At 34.9% G+C, this 18,464-nt stretch overlaps 1 protein-coding gene across 1 annotated transcript; it reads right to left on the bottom strand.

Annotated features, from left to right (window-relative positions):
• Positions 1-15: 15 nt before the first annotated feature.
• LOC128245962 (uncharacterized) lies at positions 16-18,022 on the bottom strand. Its single transcript, XM_052964180.1, has 5 exons — positions 17,847-18,022; positions 10,139-10,321; positions 6,892-6,948; positions 5,579-5,667; positions 16-254 (listed from the first exon to the last, which is right to left on the bottom strand). The coding sequence occupies exons 1-5, from the start codon at positions 17,993-17,995 to the stop codon at positions 16-18; spliced, it is 717 nt and encodes a 238-aa protein (XP_052820140.1). The 5' UTR covers positions 17,996-18,022.
• Between the last annotated feature and the right edge of the window lie 442 nt (positions 18,023-18,464).

The following is an 18,464-nucleotide window of genomic DNA, read 5'->3' as shown; positions in this document are numbered from 1 at the left end:
AGTCATGATATTATTTTAACAAGATTTAAAATATGCACACACCATTTGTAATATCTTTTCGTTTCTGGTCCGTCTCAGCCGGAAGAGAAAACAATCAACGCATTCTTCCTCAAGCATTTCGACGTAGCGGTGTTCGGCCATCAATCCAAAATCAATTAGTTGCATTGATTGATCTAATAACACTGCTGTAGGTGTTTTATCAGAAAGCACCCCCGGACAATACCATGGGGGTACGTCAATCTTTTTCATACGATCTGGAACAAAAAGATTATAAGCTTAATTTCACATGCCAAGACCAATAGTGTGATGAGCGCATATGAATCCAAAAAGATATACTCATAAAGGCATTGAACAGCTCCTACTAAAGCATACCCGTTCTTAGACTGCTAGCTTTGTGATTTTAAGCAATCTGCGTTACATCGTTAAGCGGACATGGACATAGTTTAACAAAGAAGTGTTTAATATTTGAGTGAATTTGGATATAATATGAATGAGGATTAGTTTGAAATCAGTTCTAGCGAGTTTCTCTCCGTGGTGAAATCGAGTGGCTGTTTTATTTTTACAGAAAGTTTGTTTTCATTGTTTAACATGGAGCCATATGTTATAAAAGATAACATGGACGATCGTCAGAAAGGTTCTTTGCAAGAACACAGGACATCAACACTCGGTAATCCAAAGCGCATCGTTATAACAGATAAGTGAAACTTATGGTTTTAATCAGTTATTAATTATTCAAACATGTTGACTGGCAAAAGAAAATCAAAAATTCTATCAAAAGAAAACAAACTGGTGAGCTGTACAAGCATAATGCAAACGTGAATTCTGTTTTGGAGGAAGAGTCACTAAGTAAAGCAATATCGACGTATTATTGCTCAACATAAACACTCGCTATGATTTAAACAAAATGAGTATGCTTCTATAAAGTTCATTATGAGCAAAATGATATACCGTTAAAACTCTATATGGATAGATAAATACCTGTACGGATTCGTTTTCATTAGATTTAGTGTGCATGTCAATGTTTGTATTTGTGCAATTATTTAATGACACAGTGTCAGTATATTTCAGTAAAAGCGCTGATCATTCAGAGGCAGAAATGTTTCCACATTGCCAATTTCTTGGAACTAGGGAAGTGCTTGATCGACAATAACGAGACCAATACCATGGCTTCTAACTCTGAAGATGAGAACAGATTGAGCAAAGCGTGACAGAAAACCAATCGGAAGTAGACGGCGGAAAAGTCAAAGAAACCAACTTAAGCGATGCCGTGGCATTATCGTAATAAAAATAAAACGCCGGGATACATAATTACAGCGCGGAAATAGCCGAACAAGCAAAACCTCATACTCGGACTGCAACACAACCAATCTACTTTTATGGTTTCGACGCTAAAAATAGAGCGCATTGAGACAAAAAAAATGGCTTAAAACGACATGAATAAAAGTAGTTCTTTGGAGATTGCGGTCTTAAGACTATCTGCGCATCTCTAAGTAAACCCACGCTGGCGCATATCACACAGGTTACTACGCAACAGTCTTCTCAACGTCCCGGGCCGTGAAGAGCCTGTAGGAAATTTGGAAATTCGAGAATCTTCAGAATTAACAACTTAACAAAAGAGAAATGGACTGCTTTTGTATCAGTCTATAGAGAATTCTTCAGTGTGAATCGTTAGGACGAAGGTTCTCGGCATGGTTACAATGTATTTCAAAACTTTGATAGTCGGAAAAAGAAATGGGACTTTATTAGTCCTGTAGATAGGCTTTGACGTAATGTTAGGAAATGAGAAGACACTAAAAAAACAAACAAAAAAACATTGTATGTAATGGAGCATGGGTATATGTTACGAATAAGGACGGTTCCAGAAAATGTTGATCTGAAACGCAATAAAACGGCATAGTTAATGTCAATTTATATGCAAAGGAAATTTCGATACCTTAAAATAAGGGTGCATTTCTCGATGTGATGGGGTTTTCAATATGGCCAATCCTTTGGTTGTTGCTTTTAAGAAGCAACGAAAAGCTTGACTGTTGCTTTTAAGAAGCAACGAAAAGCTTGGTTAGTATTCAATTGACACGTATATTTAATTCCTTTTAATACCAGTTCAAAATGAAATATGAATTTTTCAAATTTGCAAAAGCTTTGTTTGAGGTACATTAAATTCTGTTCATGTTTGATCTTAAATATGCGTATCACCAAATTGAACGTTGAAGGAGCATCAGAGATTTTTAACCTTCACATTCCCAAAAAGGAGTTACGAATTCAATGCACAACATTTGTTGTTTCAACAGACGGACATTTTCTCACAAATGTTATGAAGGCAGCGGTTACTAGTGGGCATAGAACTATCATGTTTTTTGACGACGGAATATAGTGGCCAAACAGGACATTAAGCCGTTGTTTCAAATGAATTCGTCAGAACATCGTTTACTTTATGCAATTTGGCTTTCTTCCCGCTGACGAGAAATGTCATGCTTTGTCACATTTTACATATTAAGCGAAATTTGTTGTTGATTTCAATCATTAGAATCTCATGTCTGGTGGATGCGATTGATTCCGCTATTAATCAGGCAAAACATAGTGTTTATGATATTCTACCAGTGATAATTCTAGCGAGCGTTATTTAACTAATATTTTCATTTCAAAGTGGGTGGTTAACAATATTCGTCTGTTAATTAATTATATATTCAACTTAATAAACCTCAGACCGGGCTGTAACGCCCATCATGAATGCAAAGGGTCAAATATATCAAGCTGGTTCTGGATATAGTGGTTTCATATTACAAATTTGCAGAGATTGGTGTATGTTTTACTAGTCCTAAAAATCAAGTCGATGTTATCACAGAGTTCGGTAAGGCATAGTCATATATAATTGTCCATGTTTAGATAAGTCGGTCTCTTGACATAATATTTTGCAATGGCAGCAAAATCTAAGGAGGTAGATACATTTGTGTGTACACCATCCCCGGAGATAGTTGTAAGATATAGTTCTCCCCGGAGATAGTTGTAAGAGATAGTTCTAAGATCCCAGAAAAGAACATGTACCTTTTTAAACACAAAACTGCTACATCAACACCGAAAGTTGATGGTAGAGATAGTTTGAAGTTCCCGGAAGCGAGCTTGTTCTACTCTGGTATCTCTGTTCCAGCGCAGAGTTTAACCAGTATGGTATGGTCCCTTGAAAGCGGGAACCATGATTGTGGTTTATTCCCGGAAGTTGAAAAGAGGGTACAAGATTCCCGAAATAAAATTTGTTCAATTGTTTTATTTGAGCAAGTTTCCTCGGAATAAGTACAATCTGTCATTCTTGAATAAATGAATCGAAGGTAATAAGTACTTTGTCAAATTTAAAGCCGAATTTGAGTTCCACTTGGCGTGAGGCCAAAACTGTAAAGAGAGTTATTCAATCACATGCTTGAAAAAAATAATACGGCAGCCGAAGTTCTACATATCTTATATTCATGATATGAATGTTTTTGTAAAAAAATATTTTCAGATTGGATTTCTAGGGAAAACAATACAATTAGTAATTATCTCAGTAGATTAGTGCATACAGATGTTTTGTACAATTACACCACGAGTTGGGAACACACTCTGTAGAGCGGTTTGCTTCGCATTTAAGTAATAAATGCACAATATTTAACTTACGATGCTGGGTTCTTGGAACAGAAGTTATAGACACTGAGAGCAATACTTGTCTTCTGGCGTTAGCATGTGTAAATAAATTTGTAGCTGAATGTATAACGTGTACTCTTATAGTGCCAAAGTGGAAGAGTGTTCCATTTTAGCCATGTTTAATTAATAAAAAAGACAAATGATTTTTTTTTCTTCATATTTTTGAAGATAAAAAAGAGATTGAATATTAGAACTGGAAAAGAGCTGGAAAAGTGTTGTTTGGTCCATTGGCATTTGATATGATTGCATTACAACAAATTAAGTAGCAGTTTTGTGAATTGTGTACTGCGTGTTTCCTCTTGGTGGTGTATCTATCGATGTTTGTTTAGCTTTGATAACAGGGCATTAGTAAAATTGTAAGACTGCCTGTTCATGTAGTTTCCATTGTTTACTGTTACACACAAAACTCTGTTAATAAAATGGTTGAAATTAATTAATATCAAATGCATAAACAAAACAACATAGCATGATTATCTTACCGAATCTAAACGAAACAGTTCCTCTCTATCAAGAATACGTGAATTGCGATGAAAGTGTCATTATTTATAGAATGACTATATTATTTTATATAAATAACTTTAATCTTCATTATTTATTTATATGGAAGTGTTCTATTCAAAGATTAACTTGTCGAAGAGTTTTTGAAACCAGATGTTCGTGAAAACATTATTAATTTAATTAAGATTTTTTGCGAAATCTTTAAAAATATCGCTTTTTAAATTGTTTATATTGAATAACAGCTATAAGGTGCTAATTATTACATCATTCTGTATTCATTTTTTTCCATCTTGTTCAGCAACAATTGTAACTTTAGATGCAACAATACATCAATTTGGTGCAGTTAGTTTTTAACTGGTGGCAAATTCGTTGTTGTACCATTATGAATAATATAATATGCTAAAAAGAATTGATATGTTATAGTTTTAACGCAACAACAACAACAAAAACATGTATATTTGGTTTAGAATCATTTAGTGATCGGTTGTCATAGCGCGGTTGAAAGTTTGTGTTGTTATCATAATATGTTATTTTTAATTTTCAGTTCAAACGTTATTTTTAATAATTTTATAATGACATATGAAGCATCGTTTGACTTAAATTGATAAGATACTTGTTGCTTAACATTCTATGTAAGGTTCCATGTACCTAAGTTAAGCGAATCTTGTTATAGCAACGTCAATAATGTTTTGAAAATATAAAAAAGAACCTTTTTCAAGATTAATTTGCTTTGGGATCAATATATATACAATATCAATACCATTTCTAGCTTTTGAGAAAAACTGTTTGTTAATCACACTTCCTGATTGCAAAACAATGTCCAAAATAACTGTATATTAAAGATTTCATCTTGATATCTCGAAGGATATGCCATATTGTTTATATGTTTTATTCTTATTACTTTTTCCCCTGGGTTGTACAATGATGCACTCATTATTAGACTATTTGGAGACAAAGTTTAAAGCATTATAGTTTTAAGGCTATTCATATATTTACAGGTGATGTCTGTATTCAGTCGTTGAGGATACTTGGACTTTTTTTTTACATTATATATGTTAAATTTCTTCTTTTTTATTGTATTCAATTTGATGCTGGCTCTGATAAGGCTTATACTTTTTATGTCGTTATTATTAAATAAATATTGGAACAAGTGTTAGGTTAGGCCATATAAAGTACGTTAAAGCCCCCAGTAGAGTCTTCTCCCAGTAATGACCGTTCAAAGGAGGTAATTCAATCATTTATCGGTAAAGCTATTTTGATGCGTGCGTGGTCTGTTTGTGGTGTGTGTACGTTTTTATGTTCGCAAAAAAAGAGAAAAAAGTCATGCCCACCTACCTATCTTTTAGTGGATTGAGTTTTTGTGGTCTTACTGATGAACATGTTTCCTTTCAGTTCTTTGATATCTCACCTTCTGTTCTCAATTCATGTGTAAACCCGTAAGCATATCCACTTTTTTCACAAATTTCGATGCAGCAAAAGACAAAAGAAGCTTGGATTCTGGAAAATAAAATCATAGTGTATATACACGCGATCTTATACGATAACAGTGATTTGTCATTTAAAAGTAAGCCTTTCTGTTGATGTTTTGTAAATAAACGTATAATTTTCAGAAGAAAGCTTAATCTCCGACTTTCTATATAGGTCATTTTGACAAACACGAGGTGTATATAAAAGTAACGTCAGTGAGAGCGTACATGGTATGCATTTCTTGAATATAATTTTAATTTTGTTTATACGCACTTCTAAATAATTTAATTTTAAGGAGTTTTCTTAAACCTGAAAACTGTTCATTAGGGGATTTATTTTGGTCAACCATGATATTTCTGAAAATCATTCTTTAAATACATTTGAAACTTTATTCCAGGTTAGCTTTACATATGTTTACATTCCTCTAGTGGTCGTTGTGTCACACTCCTGCATTTGCTGCAATGCACGCAGAGACGCTTGGAATATGTTAGCCAATGGCTTAAATGCAATCGTTCCATGATCTCGAGTAAACGATTTAAATCCACTGGGTTTATTTCGATTCCCATGGAAAATAGACGACAAAAAAGGAATGTGATTATGCGAACTGTTCTGTCAGAAATTTCACTGAATTTATATCCGTCAAGATGGAACTATGTATTAATCGCCGTGGGTGGATATTAAATTTTGGTTGTGTGACAAACAAGTAGGCAAAAGTTATCAGCGTTCCAATTGTTAAGTCATTCGACCGATATTTGGACAACCTGCCATAAAATTATGTGACTGCTTTGTCGTTGAATATATCATACGTCGAACTCGAGCGTTTATTCAGCACCATGTAGAAACAGGAATAATGAGTTCCATTAGTCTCATTAGAGTCGTTGAGGTTTCAATACTTATTTCTTTCAAACTCTCTGGTATTTAGGCATATTTATATCAAAAACATATTTTGCTTCAGATACATATGTATAATTCTGTGTACATCGTGCTAAAAACGTTCTCCTGATAAATGCTAACCAATCATATGTTTTCCAGACAGATTCAACACATATTGAGTTGATAGAAACCGCTCCTAGCTCTGGAGAAATTTTCACGTACCATTAATGCCAATGATATGTTTTGATTGATCAGGCATTTGATCATTTCTGCCCATGAACTTATTTTTCTTATTTGTTTACTTCATTTTTGTTACCATAGTAAAAAGAACTTTATATTATAGACAAAAACGAATGACAAATATTGATCGTTATTGCTCACCCTTTTCGTGGTTTCCAAACAAAGTTTCTTGCTTCTGTCTTCATCAATGTTTCGTCACTGAAAAATTGGGTTATCAAATTTGATTCTTGTATTATACTCATGAATATTGTTTCTGGTTTTGGAACGACTTACTAAGAAATATACCAAGAACTCCTAACGACGATTATCAATCAACATTCCTGATATTCTGCGACATATATCAGACTGACGAAATAACAACAATTGCAAAGGCAGGATAAATCTTCACACAAATGTAAAAAAAAGAGATTACTGGTGTGTTATAACAAATATCGAATATTTACAGAATATAGCTGTCGAAAATATATATTAGAATCAATTATGTGTATTTATGCGAGCATTCTGAACATAAGTGGAGTTTAACCTGAACTCAAATAGCATGATATGTTTTGTTGACCACTTGCTATTGATACATGTCAAAGGATGTGCTATATATCTATTATGGTGCCAGACAAAACATACATTTTAAGAAACATATGACACAAAAAATATTCCGGTGACTTTATTTCGACACAGGTCATTTCAATTTAATACAATTGTCGCAATGGATTTAACTGTTTAACATCAAACGAAAATAATGAGTTACACAACTCAATTACATTTAATACGATCCTAAAAGATCTCATGAGTTTATGACTAATAATTTTGAATTATGAGCGACACAAGGTCAACAAGTCCAAAAAAAACATTTTTGCTAATTCAAAGGCCAACACTCTAAATGTAAAATCTGCAGCAGGATAAAAAGAGCCAACTTCATCGCCTGAACAACATTCTCGCCAGTTGCATGGCTCTAGGTAAAATGGTTTCGGAGTTTTGATCGACATAAGTCCAAAATGCCATTTTTTGTTAATTCAAGTGTATTTTCTCTATTTTAAGTATGTGCAGCGGGTAACGAATCCCAAGATGCATAACTTCTTCACTCCAACAACATACCTTTAAGTCTTCATGACTCTTAGCCATATAGTTTTGGTTTATTTGGCGACAGAAGTTCCAGAAATGTCACGTTTAGATAATGAACGGGCCAATACTCGGTTAAACTTAGTACAACGGGGAACTAAGCCCTAGGTGCACAACTTTATCATCTCAACAACATTCCCCTACGGTTTTAAATGACACGAGTTAGCAAAATAATTGCGGACTTAATTACGGACATTAACCAGATGCAAAACTTCATCACCTGAACAACATTCTCCCAAGTTTAATGACTCTATGTGAAGTAGTTTGGGAGTTGTGTTGGACACATGTCCAGGAATGCTCCTTTTGCTATTTCAAGGGCCATAACTCTGGGTTAACTAAGTACAGCGGGGACCGAAACCCCATACCCAAACACTATTCCTCTAAGCTTTCATGACTCTTGGTCGTATAGATTTGGGGTTTTGAGCGACACAAGTCCAAAAATGCCAATGTTTTTGTTAATTCAAGTGTATTTACTTAATTTTAACTACGCACAGCGGGTAACAAAAACCCAGATGCACAACTTCATCACTCCATCAACATTCCTCTTAGTATTCATGACCCTTTGCCTTTTAGTTTTGGTTTATTTGGCGACAAAAGTTCCGGAAATATCACTTCTTGAAAATAACGGGTCATTACTCGGTTTAAGTTAGTACAACGGGGAAATAAGCCCAAGGTGCACAACTTCATCATCTCAACAACATTCCCCTACGGTTTTGAAAATAAGTGCGAACGTAATTACGGATTTTAACCAGGTGCACAACTTCATCACCTGAACTAAATTCCCCTACGGTTTTGACAAAGGTTGGCAAAATAATTGCGAACGTAATTACGGATTTTAACCAGGTGCACAACTTTATCACCTGAACCACATTTCCCCAAGTTTCATGACTCTAGATAAAGTAGTTTTGAAGTTTTAATAGACACAAGTCCAGAAATGCCATATTTTGCTATTTCAAGGGCAATAACTCTGGGATTACTAAGTGCAGCGGGAGCCGAACCCCATTCCCAAACAATATTCCTCTAAGCTTTCATTACTCTTAGTCATATAGTTTTGTGGTTTTGAGCCACACAAGTCAAGGAAGGCCATTTTTTGCTAAATAACGGGTCATATCTCCGGTTTTACTAAGTGCAGTGAGAAACAAGATCCCAGGTGCACAACTCCATCATTTCAACATCATTCCCTTAAGGTTTCAAGAATCTGGGTCAAATACTTCTGGAAATTTGAGAAACACAAGTTTTCATAATACTAACGGACAGAATTACGGGTCGAACGCACGGACCGACTCACGGACGGTCAAGAGCAAATCTATACCCCGCCATAATTGAGGGCATAACAAGGCTGTATACTAATGTTTTATGTAAAATTACCGTTCAATTTGTCCGAAGACAGGTTTAACAGTTTCATTCTTCACATTTTTTGCTTTTAGATAATGCTTTTTATGTATTTCTGTACATTACATTTTCTGTGAATTTGAGTTTTCCACTGTTTCTGTTTCAAGCCAAAAGTCATACTAATCAGCGGTTAACTACTATTAAAGTTTCATGTTCCTAGGAACAAGCGAATATCGATTTGTTTAGAGACGAAAAGTTTTAGCAAGACTGTTGACATTGACATTTGATCTTATGGCTCCATGCAAGTGCGTTTTGCTACTTAAGGACAACCCTCCACAGAGTTTTCATGATCCTAAGTCACCGTATTCAAAATATGGTTTGGACAACGTTTCCATAAGACTGTTGACAGCGACTTTGAGCTTTGATTTATTGACCTCAAAAACATATACTCGTCTATGGTCATCTACAACTGAAGCTTCATGGTCCTTCGTCAAACAGTTTCTAGTGTGGTTGAGTTTAAAGATTCATAAGACTATTGGGCATGACTTTTGACCTTGAGCTATAAACCAAAGAAGATCTACTATCATTTAAAGGTCAAGTGCAACATACCACTAAAGTTGCTGACCACTAAAGTTGCTGAGTCGTCAAATGTTCTTGATTTACAGTACGGACAAGAATAAGTCTTCCAACCGGGCACCAAGTCGACTGACCGACACTTGCAAACCCTGCTATACGAGTAATCGAAATATAAACCAAGACAAGATTACAAAACGTATCTAAAGCGAAAACATTAACATTTCGGTGAAAACTTCCGAACGCAGGGAATACCAAAACATTGTTTCAAAGTAAACCTTAAAATAAATGTTTTAAGTAATTTTACACGAGGTGTTATAGTTCAATTTCTTCCATTAAACCGTTAATAACAAGCGATATTTGTTACCGTTCTCCTGCTTCGTCACTTCCGCTATAGATCGCATCAGTAGCAGAACATTTCTCCTCAAGTTCTCTCACTCTTTTTTTTAGTCCATCTATCTCATCTTCAAGTTCCTCAACTCGACTACGCAGACGATGTCTTTCTTTCTCCAGATCTGCATTTTCTTTCGTAAGTGTGTTGCATTCTCCACTGAAAATACAGGCACATTCCAAAACATAACTTGTACGTTTAAATCCGATCCGATTCGAGAGCTTAGCGCCAGATGGACGTAGCTCCATCTAACAGATGTTACCATACTCGGCACCACAGTGCAGGTTATATAGGTTATGGTGCAAGGGGTTGCCAAGGATGAGATGTTACGTACATTTTGCACTAAATCCTGCAGTGGTGACCCAGCAATATGCTTCAGCTTTGCTTTGTTGCATGTTAGAGTGTTTTCTTTGTTTCCGTATAAGTATGATCTTTCCTATTGGAACGATAACAAGTAGTGCTTTAACTATCGTGCGGATGAATAACTACGTTTTTAACTTATACGTACGTTAGCTATTGAACACTGCCCTTGAAAAAATTGTACTATACGTTTACCCACTGCCCTTGTAATTGCTATTGTACACTCTAGCCGAGGCTCTTGTGGATAACTGTACAATTTCGGGTTGTTCGAACAGTATCTATTACACAATCTTATATCAGCAGTTAACATTTAGCTGCTAACCTTTGCTATTGTGGCTGCTTCCCCCTCTTGTCTGTATTTATGTATGGGCACAGGGGCATACTTAAGGGAATCTCCAGCTAATACATCCACGCCGAGTTTTTAAACACGAGCGCTAGCGCGAGTTAAGTCCAGTAAATTGCTGAATTGGTAAAAAAAAGGCCGCTTACATAAAATGCAAATCCTACAGCATAACTACATGAGGAGTTGTGTCATGGGAATACATCGATACAACCATACCATATTGATGCGACCCGCATCTGGATATAAGAAATACAAGAAAAACTGTGATACAAAGTATCACAGCGGGCCCACAAACAGATCTACCATTAAAATATTTTGAAGTTGGTGATGGCTGATGTCGAGTCAAGGCTATGAAGGAATTCAAAGATACCTATTTTGGTAAAACTTTAGTTATGCACAACTACAGTTTATATTAAATACTTCTTCCAGGTTTCAGTACAACTATAAGTTTTACAGGGGACAAAGTTTTGTGACAGACAGACAGCACTAAATCAATATGTCTCTTGCTTACTCGGGAAAAGACATAAATAAGGCAAACCAAAGTTACAGTTTTTGCACAAGCACAGCTGTCGATGGGTTTAAAGTAATTCCTTTCCATATACATGAACTAGTTCATTCGTATTAACCATTGAAAGCAAAAGAACAACAACACAGATATTGATGTCACTGGTTTTTAATATTGCAACTTTGTTTGAGTATGATAAACCTGTTTTCACTATGCAAACAAGTCACTTTTGGTGCAAAAATAGTCATAAAGATCTTGTCTCGACTACAAAGATTTGTAAATATTCAGCCACAATAAAATTAAACATAAATTACAGCTCAAAATGTTGTTAATATTTCATTAGCAACAGTCTGCCTTGTTTTCCACAAAACAACTTCGAAAATACAACCGATTAAAGAGAAATCATTTCTTAATTACAATGATAAATAATGGATTGGTAACAACATTCTTTTGATCGTTCTTTGATGTAGAGCAGATAGTTTTCCACTGGTTGTGAGGCTAACATTTTAAGCTACATTTACAATTAAAATAATTGGTTCAAACAATTGTAAATGAAACACCTAAAAAAGTAATTTAATCCGTGATATCTTCTCATCTTTTCACCAAACCAGCAAAAAAAATATACTCAATTCATTTCAATGAACTGCCATTTTCAATAAAAATACATAAACATCCGTCTTTACGCACACTTTAAGGAGTATATATAATAAATTAAACAAAATAAGTCTTAAAAAAATCTTTTCCTTCTTTGTCTACAGTATATGGTCGGCAATTGGTCAGCAACTCTGCTCTATTTCTATATCGTCAGCTAAATTGTCAGCACTTAAGTACGTGCCCAGAAACGTTGCGAAAACAAACGTACGAAACACAACAAATTTACAAAATGCTATCTTATGTTTATAGGGAATCACTAATAGGTGATAACGTTCAACTTTTGAAGTCCCACTATGTTTTAGTGATGTGTATCCAAATGAATTATCCTACAAAATGCAATTTTACCTAAAGTACATTCTTAATGCCAAGTATTTGTTAATTTGAGTTTATCAAAGTACATCCGCGTCCATCGACCGCATAATGACGCCATCAAGACTTACATTGTTTGAAGTCACAGCAATTGGCAGTCAAATCCAGACATGAGAAGACGTGAAGAAACCAAGTGAGATACAAGAGATCCGGGTGCGATACCCTGGCTCTTTGCGTTTGTTCATGTACGTACTCGGTGTATATCGCCGATACACGAGGGACAACATTCCTGAGTTGAACCACCCCTGCGAAAAGGTTCATGAAGTTCATGAACTATTCCAAAAGTTAATGACCTATTCCAAAAGCTCATGACCTATTTCAAGAATTCATGAACTTCCAAATAAGTTCATGAACTCTGAAATATTTTTGTGAAGTTCATGAACCAAGTATTGAAGTTCATGAACTATTAGTGTGATGATTTATTGGTTCATGAACTTTTGAGCAGTTAACTTAAAGTTCATGAACCACATTTTAAGTTGATGAACTTTTGAATAAGTTCATGAACTTTGAAAGATTGTTTGTCAATATCCTGAACATTTCATTCAAGTATAGCAGAACTGCATTGTAAGATTCAAGTTTGCATTTAATCTTATCTTTTCTAGTTGTTAATGCACCAGTCATACAATTGTAACAACGCCCCCCTCCCCCACTCACCCCCAGGGCCGGGGTACACCAGGGATTGAGAGGGGGATGTGGCATGTTTTTACCGTTCTTGTTCATTAACTTCGTATACAGATGATCTGTGATTTGTGGCTGAAGGAATATTCTTAACAAGGTGTTGAAAAACAAAAGAAGATTTTCTCATAAACCCAAACAACTGGTTCTGAAATATTTTTTGATTAGTTTGCTCATACAACTTCTGTTTTAGTGACCATGCTGTACATATATAATTGATAGGCATTCATAGTAGTTTATATGATTTTTAAACTTCAAAATTGACTTACGTTTTGTTTAAGCAAATGTATTGAGCCGTTTGCGATGACATCAATGTGCCAAACAGTAGTTTTTAATCTCCACTATTACACAGCGTGAAAATGTAACACATTGGCTGATAGCTGGTAAGATAATTAATAGCTATGATTTCTATCCTCTAGAGCAATTCAAAGTCCATTAGTTGTCTTCATTACTGACAAAATTTGCAAACACAGCTGAATGACAATAATAAGCCGCCATTTTGAATTGAACCGGAAGTACTGCAGACGATAATGGATGAAACTCTACTACTTTTTTGAGTAGGTCATTAATGACCACAATGGCAAACTGGTGAGTTTATACCTATCACTTGTAAATTATTGTTGAACTAAATTGGTTTTGACTCCTTACTAAATGTACTAAATGTAGAACGTTATTCAATGACAATAGCAAGTGACTGTAAATTGTAATTTCTGGAAAGAGCATGTCAATCGTCAATTTGAGTTTTCTAATTATGAATTATATGTTTTTTACAAAAAAAATCATTAGAACGTATTGTCATTTCGCTTGTTCACTTGTGTAATACTTTCATTTGATCGGAATATAGACAATTTAAAGAAGTCGCGAAAATATGTGACAGTTTAGAACTGTGATATGTGACTGCATTCATTTAATGTTCTTGGGTGATTGGGTGAAGAAAACATGTCTTACACATAATTGTTTATTATATTATGATATTCATTAAAGTAAATTGTTCATTTTAGACTCAATGGAGACGAGTAATACACAACCACTTGTGCAGTTACTCAGCTATGTGGCGAAAGTGAGGATGTCAACTTTTCCTGTTACCGGTACGCCTGAACCCTGATCACTTTGCCACCATACAGAGCCCAAACCCACCAACTTGTCCTGTACAATTTCTGCAGGTGCTCACATGTTCATAACACTACTGACTAGAGTAACTGGTAAGAGTTTTAGTTCAGATGATTTTTAAATTTAAGAAGTTTTTTCTTGTCATGAACGCGTGATAGTGGATTTTAATGGAACCAAATACATCTTTGCCAGAAGTGAGTGTAGCTGTTAATACAAAGTCAAATTAATTGTTTTTCCCGGGATGACTCATTTCTCTAAAACATAGCAAATCTACTACGAAAGCAATGCCCCTTAACTGTCATATGACTCAAGAACTTGACAGTAGATCGCAATTGGTATCACGTTTTACTTTGAGGCTTATGTGAATCGTCCAGTACCTCCAATTAATACTAGCTAATTTTGTTTCAACTGCATAGTGAAACTTCAATGTGAACAGCTTAAAATCTCATCAATTCTATAATCTTCTATAGTTAAAATAATTTAAAATTGGCCTTATTTAAAGAAAGAATTAATTATGTATTTTAAACTTGCTTCTTATCATTAAAAGCTAAATTCAATATTATATATTTTTCAGGGAAAAAAAAAACTTAAAACAGAGGAAGACAACTGCCATTTAAGAAAGAAAAGGAGGACATGGGCGATACATATTACTGCACTGTAGTATAGAATCAAATCATCTACCAACTCCATGTTAATTGCTGTGGGCATCAACATTGATACAGGCTTAATTTTGGAAACTGTTCAAAAATATAAGTTACACTATCTTAACTAAAGAAGAAGTGAAAAACTGTTCCTGTATAGTGAGGGACTGCTTTACACAAGCCAGATCCTGAAAAAGTTTGGCAAGTCACAGTGATTAAATAAATTTGAAACTTACACACATTCTACCCTAAAGAAGAAGAACCATCATCATCTACAATTATTACATCATTTGGCAAGGTCTTAGGTGTATATATATACTCACAACAGTGTTATGTGTCATAAAAAGTGGAAGTGTTATAAATGGACGACTTCTTGACAAAACCATAGAACTGTCATATTTTATAATGATTAGTCTTGTTTCATTATAACTTCTTAAACCATTACGAAAAAAAATGAATTAGTATTATAATTTAATGTGTGTTCTGTTGCATAACTATTGAAAGTACTTTCATTAGAATATTTATGTGAAGGTCAAGTTTAATTTGCTTACAATCCACTAATAGTTGTGATCATCACATTTCTACATGTTTATTGCATAACATTCATAGTTTCCAATTATTGAGTAAATTGTTGTGATCAAAGTGAAAATTTGTTGATGAATATTTATGAAATTCATAATATTAATTTGCTGCAAAAAGTTCATGAAAGAAAAATGACCACCTATGATAAACACTTAGTTCAGTTACTTTTAGTTCATGATGTTCTTGAAATTTGGTTCAAGAACTCTAGTTGAATGACTTTTAGTTCATGAACTTCATAAATAAATTGGCCATTTTTCCATCATGAACTTTTCATTAAAAAGTTCATGAACTATTTCATGAATAATTCATGACCTTTATTAACTTTTAGTTCATGAACTTCATGAATAAATTGGCCATTTTTTCCTTCATGAAAAATTCATGAACTTCATGAGCCTTTTTCGCTGGGGCTGAGTACTGAGTATGCGATTTTCCCAGTACTACCTTTAAATGCAAGGGGGCTACCTAATACCAAAAATCTATATTAATTTATATACAAATGATTTCTATTTTTAACATAGAAGTTTTGTAACTTTCCTTAAATATATCACTTGAAAGCTAAATTATATTCAACTGAAAAGGGAGGTAATAAGACAATTAGTATTGAAACATTATTTCTGCGATTTTTAACTAAACAACATTGATAATTTATTATTCATTCGCATATGCTTAAATCATATTTTTTTTTAGAAACAGGAGCTTAATTTTCTTCTGTTCAGTATTTCTCCAGTTATATCTCCAGTATAATAATTATGGAAATTGCTCAGGTACTGTTTGAAAAGTTCTATGCTACCATTTCTCCACCTCATTAGCATATAGTGAGTCAGTGGTCGAGTTGGGCATTTCGTTCGTTTTTCCCATACATTTGTTTTTGTACGTGAAGTTAGCGGCCTAACGGCCTAGCGGCGTGAAGTTAGCGGCCTAGCGGCGGCGTGAAGTAAGCGGCCTAGTAGTCTGGCGGCCTAGCGGCGTGAAGTTGGCGGCCTAGCGGCCTAGCGGCCTGGCGGCTTAATGTTTTTCTCTATTTCTAAGCAATTGTTAATGCGTTTTTTAAAAACAATGATAAATCAAAGTTTTCCATTCATACAGTTACATAGCGGCCTTAAATTGTTTACTATTCAGAACTTTTTTTCTAAAACAATTCTAAATTAACTGTTTTATGCACAGATTATAACGCTGAAGCGTTTTTCAACTTTTTTTCAAAAAAGTTGATCAAGCACTTCAGCGACCTCGAGGCCTAGCGGCGTGAAATTAGCGGCCTGGCGGCCTAAAATTGAAACCTATTTCAAAACATGTATACATGCATTTTTTCTAAAACAATGACATATTTACTGTTTTTATGCACACATTAACACATTAAAGCATAATTAACAAAAAAAATCAAAAACGTCGATAAATTAGTCAGCTACTTCAAAGCATTGAACATGCCTGTTCTTCTAAAACAATGATATATTTACTGTTATTAAGCACATATTATCACTCTGAAGCGCTTTTCATTTTTTTTCCAAAAACGTCGATCGAGCACTTCAGCGGCCTAGCGGCGTGAAGTTAGCGGCCTGGCGGCCTAGCGGCCTAAAATGGTATCCTATTTCATGCATTTTCTTTTAAAACAATGACATATCAACTGTTTTTATGCACAAATTAACAGTTTGAAGCGATTAGCGATTATCCAAACAAAATATTCAAGAAAGTCGATTAAGCAGTCAGCTATTTCAAAGCATTAAACGTGCCTGTTCTTCTAAAACAATGATATATTTACTGTTTTTATGCACAAATTATCACTCTGAAAGGTTTTTTCAACTTTTTTTCAAAAAAGTTGATCGAGCACTCCAGCGGCCTAGCGGCCATGAAGTAAGCTTCTGGCGGCCTAGCGGCCTAAAATGGTAGAATATTTATAACACTGTTTAGGATACCAAGTATTCACTGAGTGACGGTTGTAGTGAGTGAAGTGACAACGGTCAATATCTACCGCCGTTTGAAAAAGTGAATAGCGTTGTAATATAACCGCAAGATTTGCACGGTAAAGCTTTGTCTACTTGTTACCGATCTGAACGGGGGGGGGGGGGGGGGGGGCTGCCCAATACCAAAAGAAAAACCTATCAGTTGTGGAAACTGTGTTAATGTTTCTATAAATACTTTCATCTCGGCGGAGCATACAAGTATTAAAGGGTATATACACGTGCATACAGGTGAATTTACTTTTCTTCCTTTAATGCGACTGTGAACGATAAGCTGTATGACTCCTTTAATTTAGGACATTCCATACCTTATAATCGGTCTCGACACGATGATAAACATGTGCTTGTTTGTTAGGCAATGATTTGGCAACGTGTCAAAAGTCACATAATTATATAATAGTCACTGCATCTTAACGTGATTATAATGAGTTTAGCACTGATACTAAAGACAACCATTCAATGAATAATGTACGATAAAGTATTGATTTACCTGTTCCGTTTACGAAGTTTCTCATTGTCGTCAACAAGTTTTTCTTTTTCTTGCTGTAAGCTTTGTATCTCGCCTTCAGCTCTCGATAATTTTCCGAGTGTTTCAACTAACAGGGCATTCGTTCGAACTATCTGTTCGTTTATGTCCATCGCTCCCTTCTTTGCCCCATCCGCCTCCTTCCGAGCACTAGGTCTAGACTTCTTTAAAAACTTCAAAATCAATATCGTCCATAAAAAAAGTTGTTTTTCAGTTGAATAAGCGCAGTGCTCTGATGACCTGAATTAAACAAAGCAGATAACAATTTCAATCGTACAAATTCGGCGATCTCCGTTTAGCTCGGCTTTTATGTAAAATAATAAAGTAGTACGATTGACATCGACTGTGTTTGGCGTTAAGACGGAACTATACCAGAACTAAATGTAATCAGGTATGGAAATCGGTTCGGTATTTGGACGCGAGGCAATTATTCCCCACATTATTTAAATGATGGTAGAAACTGTTATACTGTCATGGCATTAAAAAGACAGTAACTTGCTTTTAATTAAGTCGGTGTGTATATGAAGTGACTCTTTGAAAGTACGGAACAATTTTGGCCGGGTTAGTGGTACAGGCTATGGT

This window comes from Mya arenaria, chromosome 9, assembly GCF_026914265.1.
Source record: "Mya arenaria isolate MELC-2E11 chromosome 9, ASM2691426v1".
In the NCBI taxonomy this organism is placed as follows: Eukaryota; Metazoa; Mollusca; class Bivalvia; order Myida; family Myidae; genus Mya; species Mya arenaria.
This window is presented reverse-complemented; position numbering and strand designations above follow the sequence as displayed.

Coding starts and splice junctions, on each gene's coding strand:
- LOC128245962 (XM_052964180.1), bottom strand. CDS start 17,995: ATGGACATAAACGAACAGATAGTTCGAACGAATGCCCTGTTAGTTGAA. Junction 6,949..10,138: donor AGTGACGAAGCAGGAGAACG/GTAACAAATATC, acceptor CCAATTTTTCAG/TGACGAAACATTGATGAAGA. Junction 255..5,578: donor ACATGAATTGAGAACAGAAG/GTGAGATATCAA, acceptor TTTTTGTTCCAG/ATCGTATGAAAAAGATTGAC.